The following is a 19,436-nucleotide window of genomic DNA, read 5'->3' as shown; positions in this document are numbered from 1 at the left end:
GTATCCACAGAAAATGGTTAGGACTTCTCAGATACATCTACTCCCTCATAGACAATCACATCGCTATTTAAGACATATTTCAAGACCAGTTCTCATCTCCACATGAAACTGTTAGAAAGTATTGAAAACTTTATTACAATTTTTTTCAAAATTATTTCAAAGCTCTGAAGGGGGGGGGGCAGATTTCAGCTGGCACTGCCTATTCTACTAAAAATATCTGTAGCTGAAACTCATATTGCAATTTAGAACAAAGAAATAATCAAGTATGCCTTACAGCAGAAATGGAAGTGTCCACTTGAATACATACATTTGGAAATCACTGACATTTTATGGCAGTCAAAATTAGTTTTTCAATAATTACAATAATTGCTTCATGGGAGAAATAAAATTAACTATTATATGAAACTAGGAAGTCAGAAATATATATTTACTATTCATCATCATTGTAGTTTACAACAGAGCTGCCCAAATACACACAGTTGTACAACTTTATTAATATTAACTTTAATTGCTAACCCTTTCTATATCAAATGATCTAAGAGCAAGTTATAATCCATAAAATAACATAAAAGACAAAAACTAATACAGTCGTAAATATAAATTAAATATAAAATAATCCTTGGAATATCAAAAGCAACCAGTTCCTCCAATTTCTATATTGAGTTTTAACATATGCCAGTGATGCCATTCTCCTCGTCAGGGACTGGTACATTCAGACAGCAACCAGGACATCCCAGAAGACATGCAAGGCACTGAGCAGTTGTACCTCGGAAGCCAAATGGAATCCATTCCGGAAGTTCATTCGACTTCCAGAACATACGGAAACCAAGGCACAGCTTCCAATTGGCTGCGGGAAGCTCCTGCAGCCAACCAGAAGCTGTGGAACACACACTGGACGTTCGGGTTCCAAAGATCGTTCGCAAACTCCTTGACTGAGTGGGGGGGGGAGGGGACAAGTGAGGTGCTGCAGGGTTCTGACCTGTGCCCGGAGGTTGTTACAATATTTTTATCAATGACTCAAATGAATAGAGGAAATCTGCAGATGGCACTAAGCTGTGAGGGCTTGTTGAGAGAATCTTTATTGCAGTTCAAAGACCCATAGAGTAATTTCAGAACAAAATACAGTTAAGATAGCCAGCCACACAAGATAGAGAAACCGAGGTGGTCATTTTGTTTGGTCTTAAGCATGATAATCGTTGTTTCTTATAACTTCTGAAAGAAACTTTGCCACAGCCAGTATGATATCATTAGACCTGTCATCCAAAAGATATTTAATATGGGAGGCTTCCGATTTTCTTGGCAGATTTGCTAGTAGGGGTTTAATCAGTTGGTCCCTTGCTTGCTTGTACTGCCCACAATGCAGTAAGATATGCTTCATACAATCGATGTCCTGAGAACATAAAGCCTATTCTGATAAGGGATGCTTCTCAGTCTACCATTTAGCACTTCCGATAGAAATACATTTAGTCTGGCTTTGGTAAATAAACGCTGATAGGTTGGTACAGACAGGTTCCTAAGATATGAGGATATCTGAAAGGCGTACCCATATTGGATTCCTGAGGAGTAGCTAATGCCTCAGAAATAGAATCAGGATTCAATGCGAGCTTAACAAATTAAAGAACTGGACTCAAACTAACAAAATGAATTTCAATACTCAGTCCTGGGATCCTCCAGCACTAACTCCAAGACTACCTTGGTCAGGAATGAATTCTAGGCAACAGGATAGATGGTACTGCAACAGTATCCCTATTATCTCTCTATAGTTCAACGTGAGGTGCAGACCCACATAACCCTTAGCAGAATGGATGTGTCTCCTCACAAGAAAGATAAGACTCACTGTGGATTCCTGTGACACACACCCTGGCTAATCTTCCAATCTGTTTTGAGGCCGAATTGGGTACCCAGGTAGAAGGAGCTGAGCTGGATCAATTCTATCCAGCCTGTCCATCCAGTTCTCAATAATATATGTCAGGTCAGCCCCCAATGGACAGACCTGACATTTAGCTGCAGCACTAGATCAGAGGGCAGGCTGAATATATAAACACACTAAATTCTATGCAACAGAAGACAGCTATGATATATGCCACTGACTTTCAAAACTCAAAGCTAGAAGATTTTTTTTAAAACATAGTTTATATTGTTCACTCTATAATGCAAGAATTAATAATAGCACAGAATTACATTTACCTACTCTTTGGCCATCTACTAATGGAGCCTGAGTTTAAAGCTGTCATGACAAACAAGACATTTTCAATACCAAGCTAAAACAATGTGGCATTTTATATAACGTGCCACTTGTTATCTGTTGAAGTTAATTGACTGTGTTATGCAATAATAAAATCACTCACTTAGCTAAGGAAAATCACACATTTAGCAATTGCTAACAATTTTAAAAATGGCAGGTTAATATTTTGTGCCTCAGACATTTTGTCTCAACAAGTTGTGCATCATAACTGCCCACAACAGCAGGAAACACACTGCCACACTATGGATTAGTAGTCATCCACCATAGGCACAATGCCCACATGCAACATATGCTTAACAGCATTCAACACCTCAGGCCAGTTGGGAGGATGAAAAGTCTGTACACACCTCCTATATCCCTTTCCAGCCTCCCCATTTCACTCAGTCAAGGAGTTCAAACTGCAAATTACTACCAGCATATCAGCACAACAGAGCATTACTTATTTACTTCAACAAGAAACATATATAGCCAGGAAGACAGAGTAAGACGCTTGTTTGCATTATGGTAGCTAAAGCTGATCTGCAGAACTGGTCTGCCAGAAGTTAGTGCAATACAGAAACAAAAGCGAAATAGATATCTTTTGTTACATTTGATTTTGTAAAAGTTGTCCTAAGGGGTGGGGGAGGATTTGAATTACCTTTGAAGATCTCAAGTTCTTTCCTGTAAAGGGGGGGGGGACACAAAACAAAATGCATGATCACAAGTTTAGCTGCACAAAACATTTTGTCAGCAACAGGAAAAGAATGTAAGGTTGTGTGATTTTTATAAGTACAGTGGTACCTTGGGATGCGAACGTAACCCGTGTCCGTGTGTCACGTTTTCTAGTTTCTGCGCATGCGCGTGACGTCATTTTGACGGTCTGTGCATGCGCGCGCGGCGAAACCTGGAAGTAATGCGCTCCGTTACTTCTGGGTCGCCATGGAGTGCAACCCGAAAATGCCTAACCCGAACCGTATTCATCCCAAGGTATGACTGTATGTTAAGTATGTAAGACTGCTTCTCATAATCAGGGTGTATAAAACAGCATTATTACACACAATAAATTCATCTCAAGTCAATCAACAGTTGATATATTTTATTCCCACTGACTGCAAAAACAGCTTTGAATGAACAGTATAACCAATTAATCTGTGCAAGAATTTAAAAGCAAGTAATTTGAAATAGTTTAAGTATGTTTATCAAGTTCTAAAAAGTGCTTTCAATTATTGGCATTATTAATTTGGAGACAACAGAAGTCATATATCCAATCATATTAATAAAATAAGTAGAAAGACTACTCTAAATGAACTTCAGAGTTGAAGGATTTAGTGTAATTCTACATTTTAGCATTTATTACTTGTAGAAAATTGAATGCATGATAAAACTAACAGAAATTGCTTGGGGGAAAGATGAAGTTCTATAATATAAAGAACGGTAAAATACACAGTATCTTGGAGCCAAATGTACCTGGATGGCTACATTCAGAGAGATGGAGAAGCAATAGTCTATAAGGGTGCTGATTTCTACAAACATCCACCAAAGAAATGCTTTTTCTCAAACCAAGATCAATATTAGCAATGCTTAATCAAGGGCAAAGTGGCACAGTGCTCATTTTTACATAAGGTAAACCTTTTCCAGTGCACCCTTTCTGATTAACTGTAAATAATTCCAGCCTGCTTCAAGTCAGCATATAACATACAACATTCTTTGACTGAAGTAATCTGAGGAGCACCCATTCTTTCAAGAGAAATCTCAAAGGAGTTACTGGCAATTAGATTATAAAAAAACAACAACCAAGGCTGTGTCTTTCAACAAGCTGGAATTCCTATATTTAGTGCAACACTGAAAACTAGCATATATTGACTATGGAGCAATGTCAAATCATGAATGTTGCCAATAGGCACAGCTGGCATTAGCGAATGTCATCTTCAAGGGAATGGTAGTTTTTTAAGCAAGGGGAAAAGGTTCAAGTCAGAAATGAATATTGAAATGAATTTAGCTATGTGATATATTTAAATTCTTTTGTTTCACATGTACAGTAAATGTAACAGGACAGAGGAACAGTGATAGGTGGTTTGGATTTAGGGGGACTCAGGTTCTAAACCCTGATTGTTCACAAAGGAAATGCATTAAGTATCTCTCAACCTAATCATAGTATTGTGGTGAAGGTTGGATGAAAGTCCAATATAAATCACTCTTAGGCTGGGAATTAGGCCCCTTGAACTCATGTGTGGCTTCAAGGACACTTACTTTCTCCTTGCCTTGAGCACTTCAGGTAAGGGTAGCTTCTCTCCTTTGGGCAACTCACATGGATAATTAACACCAGATAAGGATTATATACTCCTGCTCAGTCACCCTAAACTGGTGCTGCTACCTTTCAATTTCTTTAAATAACATACATTCTCCTGAGTAGAGGGATGGGCTCTCCTCATGCCCACAGCCTGCTGATTAACAAGGACAAACTTTAATCAGTTATGCTACCTCAAATTTATTATGGCATAACTTTTTGTAACCACTTCATCAGGTGCATGGAATAGCACAAAATTCTCTTTGGTTTTTGCTGCAACAGACTAACATGCATACCCCTCTGGAAATGGTGAAACTACAGTTTCCCTGCAATGTTCAAACCTGAAAACTGTGATTTAAGCACACTGTACCAACTAGGATTGATCATGGTTCATATCTAGTACTTGGCAGACTTTGGACTGTAGGGAATGCTTATATCAGTTTCCTAGTGTAGACTTTATAGGGAAACTGTGGTTTAACAAACCATGAGGTTTTCTCGCAGATGGTGCATAAGGAGGTGGTAGCCTGTGAATTTATCCCTGCTAGAAGGAGAAACTAGAGTTTGTTGAGTTGAGAATGTTACACCTGAACTGGGTAGGTGAGTCACCTTAGAAAAAAGCCTCATTTGTCTGGTATCTGAATAGGTGCTGCAATGTGGGATAGAAAGCAACTACATCTTCCTCTGTTATAATACAAGCATCTCAAGAAACATTCTAAAAGGGAAGATTTGTGTATACTATGTTCCTTCTTGAATGGCAGTTGTTAATAACATTCTGACAATAATGTATCCCATTAATTGAGTTCTCTCTCAAATTATTAGAACAGAAATTGGTTGGTAAGTCTTTGACAATAAAAGGCATTCCTTGTTCTGTACAGTAGTACCTTGGTTTAAGAACAGCCCTGTTTATGAACTATTTGGTTTACAAACTCCGCAAAACCAGAAGTAGTGTCCCAGTTTGCGAACTTTACCTCGGTCTAAGAATGGAATCCGAACGGTGGAAGGGCACTGGTAGTGGGAGGCCTCATTAGGGAAAGCGCACCTCGGTTTAAGAACGGTTTCGGTTTAAGAACGGACTTCCAGAACGGATTAAGTTTGTAAACCAAGGTACCACTGTATAAGTAATTATTCACTCTGTTATCCTCCAATTTTGTTCTTCTGGTTGCATCTTTAGATTTTTCCTCCAAAAGAGTTCACCATCTTACTTGGTGTAAATTTAATGCATAATTCCAGCTCTTTTCTTCAAGGATATAAGCCCTACGATGCAAATCACCTCACTAATGTGTCCCCAGAGTATGTCAAAATATGTCGTTTAGAAATCAAATAGCTTGGCTGCAATTCTAAATCCAACTGGCCTGCTAATTAAATCAAACCAGACTAAGTCATAATCACTTGATCCAAGTTTATTCCTAACACCATTTATCTTATCCTCACTATATGTCAGCAGCAAACCAGACACTACCTTTTCTCCCAAGAGGTGAGTGACAACTTGATGAACCAATTTATCATTTAGCTCACCCAGAAATAGCTGGTCCCTGCCATTGCTAGAAGCATTTATTTTTTCATCTGTACCAAAGAAATGGAGTCCACAATTACTATGCAATGCCCTTTACTATGAATCAGAGCAATGTTGACAGAAGATGACTAATAAGGCAGATCAAGTCACTGCAATTAGTAGAAGACTGAAGGCCTAAAATATCCAAAGTGAAACTTTTTCTAGCACATATTAAGCACAATCTTAAGCATGCATAAGACTACAACCTGAATCTGAAAGCCAACTGCAGGCAGATAATTCCTTTTCATGAAGGATTCTGGGACCTCAAGTTTCCATTCTCAGACAAGAAGATATTTAAGATGAACATATATTTGCACAGAAAGAAGGAATTCACAGTCAATAATATAAAAAATAAATCTTTAACATCATAATAAACTCACCGTTTAGTCTTTTTGTAATTTTCAAGCTGTAGTACTTGCATATGCTTGTATCTTTCCAATTCACACTGTCCACAGAGGTCTTCAAGATAAAGTAAATGATTTTCCATTTCCTTAAAATTTGCTTCCAGTTGCACTGTGTAACAAGATACTCAAATATCAAAATAGGCAAACCATTAGGAACATAATTTGTGGTGATTTTAAGGAAAATTTTGCTTATCTTGGCAAACAAGTGATGTCTCAAAACTAATCACAGGACTGGGGATATGGCCAATGAGGAAAGAAGGTTATTCTTCCCTCCTTTTCCCTTCCCACCAACACTCTCCCACAATACTGGCCTAGGCTTCACTGAACAATCACTACATGAAAGAAGATCCATGTAGAAAAATCTAGTGACTTTATTCCATAAACATCCTAAGGTGCAACATCCTATGGAGCACACACAGAAGGACCCAGTAGCCACCCATCACAGGGAGCAATCCCTTTCCACTCCACAAGGATGATCAAGATGGTGTATGGAGAAAGAAGCAACACAGACCATCTGTGTCACACGCACACCAACAGCATTAAACAAAATTTAGTGCTCCGTTATTGCCTGCCCTCCTTTTGTGGTTGTAAAATATGATGAGTGTTCACAGGCTCTTTACAGCATGTTACAGTTGTATGGTCTATGATGATCATCATTGTTTTTACCAACAATTCACAATTCCTGATTATTGCATTGTTTTACTTGCACAACTGTTAAACTTTTTATCTATGTTAATTGTACATGTTTTTGTCTATTTAAGGAACTGAGGAATCATTTAAACCCCACATACTGTTTGAGTAGGTTTTTGTACTTACAATGTAGGGTATTTGGTTATTTACATCAAACTATACCATTCAACGGGAAACAAGCAGTCTCAATAAAGGCCGGATCTTCTAAACTTGCATGCTCCACATATGCTATGACACACACACACAGCGCAACACACACCATGGTTAGGCTGAAAAGAACCACTTCAATAGGTTCCAATGAAATGAAATCCAATCAAATGAAACCAGTTGGTTAGGTTGTTTTTAATCTTAGTTGCTGGGGGGAGGACACAATATTCATGGAGAGTGCAGCCTGGGGGGGGGGGTGTTAACCCTACAAACCGCAGCTGCAATCTCCATTAATATCACCCCAAGAAATTAGGCATAAAGCTAAAATGATTTTTCCCAAGCCCAATTGTTTTTGGACGGGGTGAATAGAAGCTGGCCTTTATGTGGTATGTGCTGATGAGTCACACTGTATGCATATAATATATGCAATGGTGCGGGGGGGGGGGTACATGCAGTATGAATTCTGGCCAGGCTAACTCTTGTTTTGGCCCCACCCACCACCGGCATGCAGTCCCAGATGATTGGCCAAGAGGGAATGTGGTCCTCAATGCTCCCCTCTTCCTCATTCTAGATAGTGATTTCTGGAAAAGTAGCAATCGAGCACCCCCTAGTGGAGACTTTACAAAGCTCCAGGTAGTTTACATGACCAGGGGTTCCTATTTTCTTACTATCTACAATGAACTTTACAAATGTCAAGCATTTGCCAATTTACTTTTACTCTTTTTTAAATTGTGCTTTAGAGAGCTTTCCAAATAGTAGATTAACAACTTCACAAATACTAAAATAATGGCACAAGAGAAGATATCTTATATGATAAAAATTAACAAATGTACATCAATTAACCCCAAGAAGGTAGCAGAAACTTGGCATCAGTGTCTTCAGGCAATACTGAATGAGAGGAAGATTAACAGATTGAAGCTTAATCCAGACAACACAAACATGCTGTTAGTTGGGAATCTATCTGATTTGGATGGAGATATATAACCTGCTCCAGATGGGGCTGCACACTTCCTGAAGAATGAACTACACAGCTTGATGTAGGAGAAGTGGTTCTCCTATATCAAATTTTAACAATAGAGGCCTAAATGGCATTTGCAGCTACATTAGACTTCCCTTAAAGACAGTTTAGAAATTGAAATAGGGTGACCACATACTTGAATCTAACACTGGTTATCAATTTGTATCTGGACTCAATTGAAGAAGCTCATGCTCTGGGACGCGACTATTTAAAGAAATACCTTTGCCCACATTCATACATGGGATTAAATATAACCTTCCAAGTCTTGCTCTTTTATCTCCCAGGGTACCAGAGACAGGACCTTTCTGCAGCAACACCTCAATTATGGAACTCTCCCCCTAGGGAAATCTGGCAATCCTCCTCCTTCTGTGCCTTGAAACATTCCTTAAAAGCATTATTATGAATAGTTTTAATTTTTGTATGCCAATTCTTATTATTATACCTTTAATATACCATTACAAAATTTTTAACTGTGATGTTTTAACATTTGTATATTCATAATTTTCAAGCTGCTTATGGGAAAGCTTCCTAAAAGGTGAGACAATTATTTAAATAAATAAAGCGGAACACACACACTTACTCAAGCTAGTGGTTGTAGATTCCAAATCTGCTAAAAAACCCGGAATTTGCTGGAGCTGTTCCTGAAGGTCTAAAAGACTGCTTCTCTTCTTCTCCCAGTGAGCAGAAAGCATCACAACTTCACTATCCACCAGCTGCAATGTTTAAAGCCAAGGATAAAACTAACATTGTTAAATTTATTTTAACTCTCCAAACCTCTGATAGGGCTCATGAGTCAGCTGCTAAAGCCTTAAATAGCTACACATTTCAATTCACAATATTTTCAGTGCAAAATACAGATAAAACAAATTTCAAATAAAACAAAAATATATTCAAAGTTATGCTAATACACTATACTAAATATTTTTCCAAGTTTGCAAAAGTATTCCTCATACACCCGGCCATGGTCTCTCCAAAAGTGAATGGATGTTATTTACTTTGCAATGCGAATTCTGATTATGATAAACTCTCAATTTAACATTAATTTTAACACTTTGCATTATGTATTCCAATATCCCATAGTCTAGTCAGTCAACTCTTTATTACTGCAGGGATGGGGAACTTTTTTCAGCCTGAGGTCACATTTGCTCGCAGGCAACCTTCACAGTGATAGGTGAGGCAGAGCCGCAAATGTGACTCTTATTCTACAGAATACTACATTCCATCCATGCAAGAGTTAAAAGTCTCTATACACACACATACCCCTTTGCCTTCCATTCCAGCAAGCAAGAGTCATTATCACAGTACAAAATACATTCCAGCCAGGCAAAAGCACTTAAGGAGATGCAAAGAAGGGCCAGTGAGATACATGACCCAGGGGAAGGGGGTGTGAATGTCGGGGGGGGGGGGGGCTTCGAGAGCCACATTTGGTGCCTAGGCCTGAGGTGTCCATTAACATATTCATGTCTTTCCTTTTAACAAGGCAAACCTTTGCAACTGTACAAGTTGAAAGACAACTAATTTTTTGAAAAATATTGGAACAATAGATTTTAACTGAGAATACAATTGTAAATTCAGGTATCAAATCAAAGTTTATGCCAATTCAGCAATTATTTCTGCTACACATTTTAAAGTTTATAAAACCTTCTGCTGAAATTTCAGTTAGATATTTGGTATTCTGTAAGTATCCAGGGCAAGCCACAGCTTAGAAAGCCAGCAAATCATGAACATGGAAATCCTTGACGTTGTCATCAATACTGTAAGATAGGTTTAATTCTATAATATATTTTTGACATTTGAAGCCTAATATATTTAACAGGAATATGCCAAAGAAAAGTATATTTATGTACAATTTATTTGTTTTACTTACTTATATAATGTACAACTAGTTTCTATTTGCAAGTAATCAGATTGATTTGAGTTTTGATTTGATGACATGTGGCTATATTCCTATTGCTCTTAAACCAGTTCAGGAAGCAAATGTATATGAATAATTTTAATTTTGTTGGCAATCATCTTGAGTTTTGCAAAGGTTTTTAATTATTACATTAGAATCCTACCCTTCCTCCAAAGCTCCCTATTAGTATTAGTTATATGAATTTAGAAGCATGCTTAAGATTTACAGCTATGTAGCCCACATGCTCCCCAGAAATACAGACATATCAATTTGCAGGAACCTGTACAACCCCATTATTCTGTGAGTAGCATGCCACTTCAATTTCCCTGCCATGTACATTTGTGTGAACATAGCCAAGCACTTCAGCTGAACATCCATCAAAGTCAAGTGAAGATAGACCATTTAACTCAAGTGAAGGTGTGGAAGTGCTGAATGGTTGCCTGCAATTAATAATGTACTGGATGTGGGGGATGAATAAACTAAGGCTCCTCTAGGTAAGGCATGCATGTTGCAAGCACGTGGTTTGTCTGAGCCAGCAGAGAGGTAGAGGTAGCTGGGTGGGTGGGTGATTTTCAGCTGACATGGATGGAGCTGCATTCTACATAAAATACCAGGTTCCCAGTTAAGGAATGCTGATCAACGTTCAGGATTCTTTCAAACAGATGTTACATGGTGAATTCTCATTTATATGAGAGATGTGTACCTTCCTAAACGCAAAATACCTAAACAACTGCAAAGTAGTTTTTAAACAAAATGTTTGTATGTTAGTTTCTGTTAATGTTTTACCTCTCCAGCTTTTGCACATTCTTTTGCTCCTCTGTGAAGAGTTGCCCAAGTATCTTCATATCTTCACAAAAGAAAACAGTGGTATCATTGGACTTATACTTAAGGTTATGGCCACAAGCTCACCTAGCTGTCCTGAACTAAAGTGTTTATTTGCTGTAAGAAAATATATATACAGCTACCAAGAAAAACTGTTCATAATGTATTAAGTCAAACAATCTTGAACTCAAAGCACTCCAGATGTCAAGGCTTAGAAAGCAAGCAGTTTTTCAGAACTTTGCAGAGATTAATTGCACAGTTCTATGCACATCTATCTGGTAGCAAGTATTACGGAGGATACTGCAGGATCCAGCTTAAGATCATGATATGAAAACATGTTTATATTTAAAAACTCCGTTAGCACTGGAGCCTTATCCAGATTCACATCTCTTAAGTTCTTAGAAACCACAAGGTCTAAAACCTGGGCCAATAACACAACTTTTAAATGAAAGCCAAATTTCTAAGATAAGCAGTTACCCTACACAGCTAAACAAGGCTTAGAGGGGTTTGAGACTACTGAACAATTGCCAGAAACAAACCACACATTCACAAATAAAACATAGAAGAATGAAAAATCCTTAATTTTCCTTAAAAACAAGGATATGGTTTCCCTATCTTCATCTTAGCCACGCTTAACCAGGCTGCACTACCAATAGTGTTTGTGCTCAAGCCCCACTAAACTCAATGGGACTTATGTTCTTAGAAATGCATACTAAGCTTTTTGTTCCACTTTAGCTCCATATAAGTAACCAAATGCTAACCATACTAAGGTATCAATAGGATCAATGAAAACACTCACTTTTAAAAAGAATTAATTTTTTGCTACTGAATATTGAAGTAAACAAGGGGAGCAAGGCAAAGTGCTACAGTATCTTTCCTTACTAACTACATCCATGCCTCTAGAAAAATAAACAAGAATTATAAATAACTGAAATTCAACAGAAGTTTAAATGACAGAATTTACTTGCTCAGTAAGAGTAATCCAGCAGAAAACTCTGGTGAACACTGTATAGACCTGTAATAAAAAATAACAGAATGTGTTAGTTAAGTGTTGAAGTCCTACAGTACTTTTCTAATTAATATTTAAATCACAAAGCTACCTTTTTCACATTGCTGTTGCAAATATTAACAATTATACAACAACTTATACTGGAAATTAAAAAAAAGAAAACCTGCTAATATAAGCTTCTTAATGTTATTCAATAGAACAGACTACAGTATTTGTTATGCCATGTAAACATCATGCAATAAATTGAATTTTGCTAATGCAATTTTTATAAAGCATAATTTAAGAATATCCAACAGCACCTCTGCTTGCTTATTTTAGTCTCTCTTGATTTGTCGCTCAAGGTCTTCAGCCTAAAACACACACAAAGGAAAAGCGGTGAGACTCAAAATAAGGCAATTTATTAAGGTTTATTAAGTGTTTCCCCCCTCTTCTGCATTTCTCCTGCCATTAATAAACCTCACTGGATATATCAGTCCAGCTCCTCCACCTATTTTGATACCTATCCAGCCCCCCATTTCTCTGGTATCATATAACTCCATGCCACTTAGTCAGCATAAACCATGTAGCAGGGAAAGACTGTAAATAATTAAAAGTAAATAAATAAAAATGCTTAACTGACAAATCACATCACAGATAACTCAGTTCTGCCCTACCTAACATAAAGCTTGCCCCCCATCCTGGCTACGCCCATGAAAGAGGGCCTGTCACATTATAAGCTTGGTGGAAATACTCATGCTAGCCATTAGTGAATCAATCATTGTAATGTACCCAGGCACACTAATGACTCAGGCCTGGATATACTAGCAGGCATACCCCAACTTTCTCATTATACTTCAAAATCAACAAGAACATAGCTCAATTCCACATATGAACAAGAAGAGTGGTAGCTGGTGGTGCTCACTGGTTCTGGTAGGGCAGAGATCAGGAGACCAGAGGCATAGCGTGGGGGGAGTCCATGGGGGCCATGGCCCCAGGTGTAATTTTGTGAGGGGGTGCAAACAGGTGCCCCCACAGCAGTCTCCTTTGAGTGAGAAGCTGAGCCTGGCCGTAGCTCCACTCCTGGGTCAGGTCTGACCCAGGGGAGGAAAGCATGAGAATGGGTAGCAATGCTGCCGCCTAGCTTCCTTGGCCATGGTGCACCTTGCACCTGGCTATAGCAGCTCTGCCACTGGGTCACGTCTGACCCAGCAACAGAGAGCTACAACGGGGCGCGTCCAGTCACAGCGGCTCTGCCGCCAGGTCATATCTGACCCAGCAGCAAAGAGCAGGAGAGTGGAGCTCTGCCGCCGGGATAGGCCTGACCCAGTGGTGGAGAGCAGGAGGAGAGTGGGCGGCAGCTTCCCCAGCCCTATCCTTCCTCGGACTGTGGCGCCCGGTAGGGCACCCTCTGCCCCCCACAGAGGTGCACTCCCGCACCTGCCCTGGGTAGCGCAGGCATACGCTCTGCCACTGCAGGAGACCAACAGTAGGTGGAACCACAGCCAACGCCTGGCAGAGCCTATTAACAATATTGCCCCCCCCCCATGAGTTCCCCAAGGGCAACACTGAGAGTGCAGAGGAAGAAGCTGACAGGCAGTGCCACCCCTTGGCCTGATTGGAAGTAAGAGGGAGACAGGTGGGAGCGACGACAGACTGAGATTGGTGGAGCAGTGCCCCATTCGCCCAAATGAACAGGGACTCCCCTGGTAACATGGAAAACAGCCCTTATAAGAAGCGCAATTGAAAACTAGTACAGTACTGTATCTTCTATCAGCCTTTTTAAAAAGCAGGCCAATAAAATCACACGAACTGGGAAGGTGCCTGCAACGTTATGAGTCCCAAACCTTTATCATTAACTTTTTTATATATAGTATGCTTTTTTTAAAAAAGGAAAGTTACCTTACAGATAATGTACTCTGATAGGAAAGCAATCAGTTGCAAGCTAGCAAAAGCTCCAATCCCTTTTTTAAAAAAAGAAAACACCGCACGATCAGGTGATAAGCAGCCTGAGTGATTTTTTTTTATTTAAACAACACCGAATTACCAAGTCCAAAGTTCATTTAGCAACATTGGGAAGGAAGGCGGGACATGGGAAGTGACTCTTATTCAGGGCTAAAGTAGCCAAGAACTAATTGACAGCGCGTGGTTTTCGTGCAGCACCCCTGGAGCTATTTGCGGCAGCGTATTAGAAAGAAGAAAACCCGACGCGGGACAAGCCACACGCCCCATCCTCACAACACGCACCTGGTGTCGGTAGTTAGCAGGCAATCCGCCCACAAACGCGAACGCGCTTCTTACACCGCCACACGACGCGCGTTTGCTCCGAAGTAAAGCCCCAGTGAATTCCACCACGGGGCTCATTCCCAAAGTGCCTCAAAAGTCGCCTCCTTCCTAGGGGGCGTTTTAACCGCCACTTTCCGCGGCAAACCCTCCACGCCCCACGGCGCGTCCCTCGTCAGCGGAGCCCCGAAGGGCAGCCCCTTACTCCGCGGGCTCTCCCTTCCCTCAGCACCTCAGGGACTTTCAGGAACTTTCTCGCGGCAGCGGAGGCGGCAGTTAACTCACCCCGAGGTCAAATCCTGCTGGACGCTCAGCAGCCGCTCGCGCAGGCTCTCGAACATCTTCTTCTCCTCCTCCCTCCCCCTCTCGGCCCGCGCGACACAACGAGCGGGAAGGAGGACTCCTCGGAGCCCCCCCACTGCGGCACCCGGAGAAGCGCGGGACGCGGCGGGGAGGGGAGAGAGGCGGGGCTTCTCGCGAAGGGGCCCAACGGCCACACAGCCCAACCGTCGGCGGTTCCTCCTCGCGCTGTGCCTGTCAAGAGAAGCCCCGCCCACCCGAGCCGCCCAAACCAACCGGAGAAAAGGGAAGAAACGAAGGCCTGCTCGGGTCGCCGCAGAGAGATATACATGTATATATACTGTATCTATGAAAGAAAAATAGAGTGAAGCGTCGCCTTTTCAGGATAGGGAGTTTCCGGGTTTCCATCAGAGAAGTCGCCTTCCCCGGGACGGAAGTGAGAACTGCCCCCCCCCATCTATGGACAAGTTTAGAATCAGGAGTGATGTTATGTTGCTCTAAATGGATGTATACATTTTACTTTCTTTGTAATTTTTTTCCTGGCTGTTTTAATGTAAACCGCTTGGAGGGTTTTTTTCCTTAAAAATATAAAGTGGCATAGAAGAGATATTAGTAGCATTATCATTGCTGCTGTTAATAATAATAATAATAATAATGCACGAGCTTTCACGGGGCCCCACTGCATACGGTGGTTCCCTCCGATCCACCCACCAAAAAAAAACACAAAAACCCAACAACGGTGAAATTCAGCTCTTGTTTGTGTGGGAAATCTTGTTTGCTTGTTTATGCGAATATTTCAGTCCCAATAATACGTTTCAGCTCTGTCTCAGCGAAGGGGGGGGAGAGAGAGACACCAGTGCAGAATTCAGAAGTTGAGGCTACGTGTCACTCAACCGTTTTTATAGCTCTGTCGGCGAGATAGAGCGATCTCTTTCACATCACGCGCGCGGTGACGTCAGCACGTGACTCGGTCCTACTTAAACCCGCAGCGTCTCCGTATTTATCGCAATTGAATGAACAGGCGCGCGTGACTGAGTCGTTTTTAGGCGTGCGCATAGAAAATCGCCGTCGTAGGACTGTTGCTAGGATTGGCTGAAGGGTGTAAACGGTGGCAGATGCTATTAATTAGAGCCGTTTGATGAGGTGGCGTTATACCGTTTACTGGTTTTGTTTTTATGTCTAGCCTAAATATTCTGTAGTATTCCTCTTGTTGCAGCTCTCTGACAGATTAAAACGAAACCATGGAAATGATTAGATGAGAAAACTGCCTAATATTAATACCTTTGACCGCTTGCTCTCCAGGGTTTCAGGCATAAGTTTCCCAGCCCGTATAGCAGAGGAGAGTATCGGACTATTTGATACCCTTCATCAACGTGGAGGGTGGAATATATGGGTTTGCACAAACATACAGTTTTGAAGAATATTTGGCATATAAGCACAGTATAACAATAATAATTCTAATACTACTGTAATTCTCTGCTTTCATGAACTACCCTCAGCTGTTCAAAGTTTTATTTATTTTACATGCTTTATCTCAGAAGTCATTAAACTACTCCTGTGAAATAAACCAGTATTATTATCCTACATTACAGCACAGAGGATTAGGGTGTAATCCACACTGCAGCACCTTTCATTTGTGAGGCAGCATTATGCTGGGTTTTTGTTTTTTGCTAATACAACTGCTGCTAATGTGGCACATTGGAATACAATGTTGCATCTTCTCAGTTTATAATAGTTTTCTGGAGTGTGTGCCATTGTAAAGTGCAATAAAAAGTATTAGTGTCTTAAGTCACTTGTACTGCATCTTGTATCATGCAATGTGAGAAGTGCTTGAAATGTCAATTTAAAAACCAACACCTGCGTGAAATGTGCACAAGCAGTTAATGCAAGTTAATGGAGAAAGCGATCTATCCACCAAAGGAAGAATCTGGTCCTCAGAAATCTGGTGGGAATAGGAAATATCATTTACACCCTGCCAGCAAGGGCAGGTAATGGAAAGTGGTTGTCTTACTTCAAAAATAATATTGTAGAGATGACAAGTGTTCAGAAAAGTGACAACCAACTTGATCAAGAGGCTAGAGCATTCTTCTATAGAAAAGTTTACAACATTTAGAGCTCTTGATTTTTAAAAAAAGCAAGTGAGGGAAAACCTGATGGAGGTTTCAACAATTATGCAAAGCCTAATGGCTAGAGAGAATTTTCTCCCTCTTATAATGCTAGAACCCAGGGACACCCAGTTAACCTTAATGTTGGAAAATTCAGGTCAAATAATAGGAGGGACTTCTGTACATTGCACACTACCACAAGATGCAGTGATGGCCACCAACTTGGATAGCTTTAAAAGGGGGAGAGCAGACAAATTTATAATGAATAAGACTATTAATGGCGAATAGTGACAGTGGCTAATTATCTAGCTATCTGGTTAATTGGCACACAAATGTCAGTGTTACAGTGTTCTGTAAATGGGTCCTAATATCTGCTTTCACAATAAAACAGGCAAGTCCCTCTGGAGAGGTATAATAATAGCAAAACCCACTAGAGGGCAGAGCAGAATCAGGAAAATACCTGATCTTAAGGAAAACAAAGCTCCCTGTTGCTAGAAGTGGGGGGCAGCGGTCCTAGTTTTAATTACTGTAAACTGACTTGAAACTACTTGGAATTAATGTGCTTCTAAACCCTGATTTAAATTGGTAATGCTTATTGCTGATTTTCACTAATAAATGCTGCAGATCACTGAGCTGGTACTGAATCATGCACTCGGAGGACATTGTGCAATTTAAATATTTCTTCATTTGGTTTCGGCCACCTATGAAGACTGGACTCCAAAAGCATCTGCTTTAGCCCCTCGTGAGCTGAATATTTTTATATCTATCAGAGTTCACATTTTCAAGTTACTGCTGCAGTGTAAAACTAGAGTAGAGTTGTGTGTGTGTGTGTGTGTGTGTTTTAAATTGAGATTCTGTGACAAAATCTGTGCACACATTCTGCTAAATTCTGCTTATTGTTGCCTGAGATTATAGGCTACTTGCACTTCTCTAAACTCAGATATAAAGAAAAGGTAACAATGCTCATCTTTTGTTTTTCTTCTTTTGTATCACTGACTTATTTCTGATTTAATAGCCATATTTCAAGTAAATCCACTGAAAATGAGTATGACTGTTACCCTTATTTATTTAGCATTAACCTTGTTCTCTTGTTTTGTTGTTCTCCAGGCGATCCCTTGCACTTTACACAGAGCATAAAGCCAGCTCTCCAAGCCTCTGCTTCCCCCTGAGAACAGGGCAAATCCCTGGCTTTACTATTCTGGGCTTAGATTTCCAAGAGCATGGAAGCCAAAACAAAGTAGCTGCATGGGGATTCCTGAATTCTGAGGGTTGCAATCACACACTGACTAGCCCAGTTGTGAAACTTTAAAAAGAAAACTTTAAAAGCTTTAAAAAGCAAAGAGATGTCTAACATTTTTCCTGTAGTCAGGACACTTCCAGAGTTCCAAAGTATCCTTCCACTCCAATATTGAGCTCAAAAGGAGTGGGGCAATCTTCAGGTTTCAAGCAGAAGACACAGCACTAATTGGCCAGCTCCCATGATGTCACCAGTAAAGCTTCCTGCACCAAACCCCAGAGCAGTTTTGAAAAAAATTCCTTTCATGACTCCTTGGCTTATTCTAAAGAATGCTACGTGTGTATTGTTTTATGAGCTATGCTGTCTTGTTCTTTCAAGACAAAGCTCTTTAGCTTTTGCATAGTTTTTAGGCACTAGCAAGGAATGCTAATTAATGAGCAGTCAAGGCCAGCTTGAAATGCAGATCACACTTGAGCTCTGCCAATGTGGGAACGAACTAGTGTGGCAAAGTGGGCTGAAATAAACAGTTTTGCCCTTTGAATGCGGAGAATAGAGTGAGAAAATGGTCTGGGTTTGGCGCATGTTGGGGAAACATTGCCAAGAGGTTTCTGGCTATTGTAGCAATTCATGGGGCTATTGAAGAGCTGGGCTGATTTGCTCAGGGATATTTCCACCCTAGGCAAGTACTGTAAACTAGTACTTCTCAAACTTTTTGCAGTGGCATAAGCCTTCACATCAAACATAATATCAGGGCAACCCTTCCAACAAATTCTTTTAAAAATAACTTTTTAAATGCCCACTACTAACGGCACCAAACAACATAGTGCTGATTTAAAATAAATAGTGTTTTCAGATCAATTTTATTCTGAATTTAACAATATTACAAACACCTTATGTAGTGGGAGTAATTAATGAAATTAATACTGAATGAAAATTGGGGAGGGAGTTGAACACTGAAAGAGCCCGCAAAGGAGAGTGGCAACCTTTAAAAGCAGCAACTCTGGCAGCAAAGTTATTGAAAGTTTCCGTCTCCTGGTCTCTGATGGAAAATGCCTTTGTTTTGTTATATTTGTGATCTTTAAGGCCTAGGCTCATATCAAAGATACGTCTTCACCTAAAGGAGCAGCATGTTTAACCCCTGCCATCAAGCTGCAGCCCAGTGGAAGGTGCTAAGAGGAAGGACAATATATTCCCATGAAGAGAGTTTGAACAGCACATTTAACCCAGTAGGGGGTGGTGCAGTCAGGCAGCATTGCTTACCTGGCTTTCCAGCGTTTTATATTACTGCCAACTGCCGAGAGGGAGAGGTAGTGGTCACAGCGCCAGGAGTATCAGATTGGCCCTGCTGCTGTGCTCTCACCATCCTAAGCTCCCATCTGCCTCACCTCTGCCGCTCTTGTAACCGGCAATGAAACATGGCCTTCGGAGGCCAGGTAACCAATGCCACTGGCCGCTGGTGATACAGCCCTTGGAAAGCACAGTGAGGGG

The 19,436-nt window shown here is 40.5% G+C and overlaps 1 protein-coding gene and 1 long non-coding RNA gene across 4 annotated transcripts in view; one reads left to right on the top strand and one right to left on the bottom strand.

Annotated features, from left to right (window-relative positions):
• Positions 1-14,787, bottom strand: part of DTNBP1 (dystrobrevin binding protein 1) — a 41,734-nt gene extending 26,947 nt beyond the window's left edge. The window contains exons 1-7 of one of the 3 annotated variants that reach the window (XM_082234618.1): positions 14,592-14,787; positions 12,347-12,397; positions 12,003-12,053; positions 11,003-11,063; positions 8,903-9,035; positions 6,444-6,576; positions 2,883-2,905 (exon numbers count right to left, since the gene is read on the bottom strand). In XM_082234618.1, the coding sequence (XP_082090744.1) occupies positions 2,883-2,905; positions 6,444-6,576; positions 8,903-9,035; positions 11,003-11,063; positions 12,003-12,053; positions 12,347-12,397; positions 14,592-14,647 (508 nt within the window). In that variant the 5' untranslated portion in view covers positions 14,648-14,787. Of the gene's footprint in view, positions 1-2,882; positions 2,906-6,443; positions 6,577-8,902; positions 9,036-11,002; positions 11,064-12,002; positions 12,054-12,346; positions 12,398-14,270; positions 14,492-14,538; positions 14,557-14,591 lie in introns of those variants that run through there. The other 2 variants (XM_082234619.1, XM_082234620.1) reach the window with 2 other exon arrangements.
• Positions 14,788-14,908: 121 nt separating this feature from the next.
• On the top strand, positions 14,909-18,256 carry LOC309538882. Its single transcript, XR_014222453.1, has 2 exons — positions 14,909-17,453; positions 17,819-18,256. It is a non-coding gene; the product is annotated as an uncharacterized lncRNA (long non-coding RNA).
• The last annotated feature ends 1,180 nt before the right edge of the window (positions 18,257-19,436 follow it).

Source organism: Podarcis vaucheri (genome assembly GCF_965113315.1).
Source record: "Podarcis vaucheri genome assembly, chromosome: 8".
Taxonomy (NCBI): domain Eukaryota; kingdom Metazoa; phylum Chordata; class Lepidosauria; order Squamata; family Lacertidae; genus Podarcis; species Podarcis vaucheri.
The sequence above is the reverse complement of the archived record's forward strand: the minus strand, read 5'-3'. Positions and strand labels throughout refer to the sequence as shown.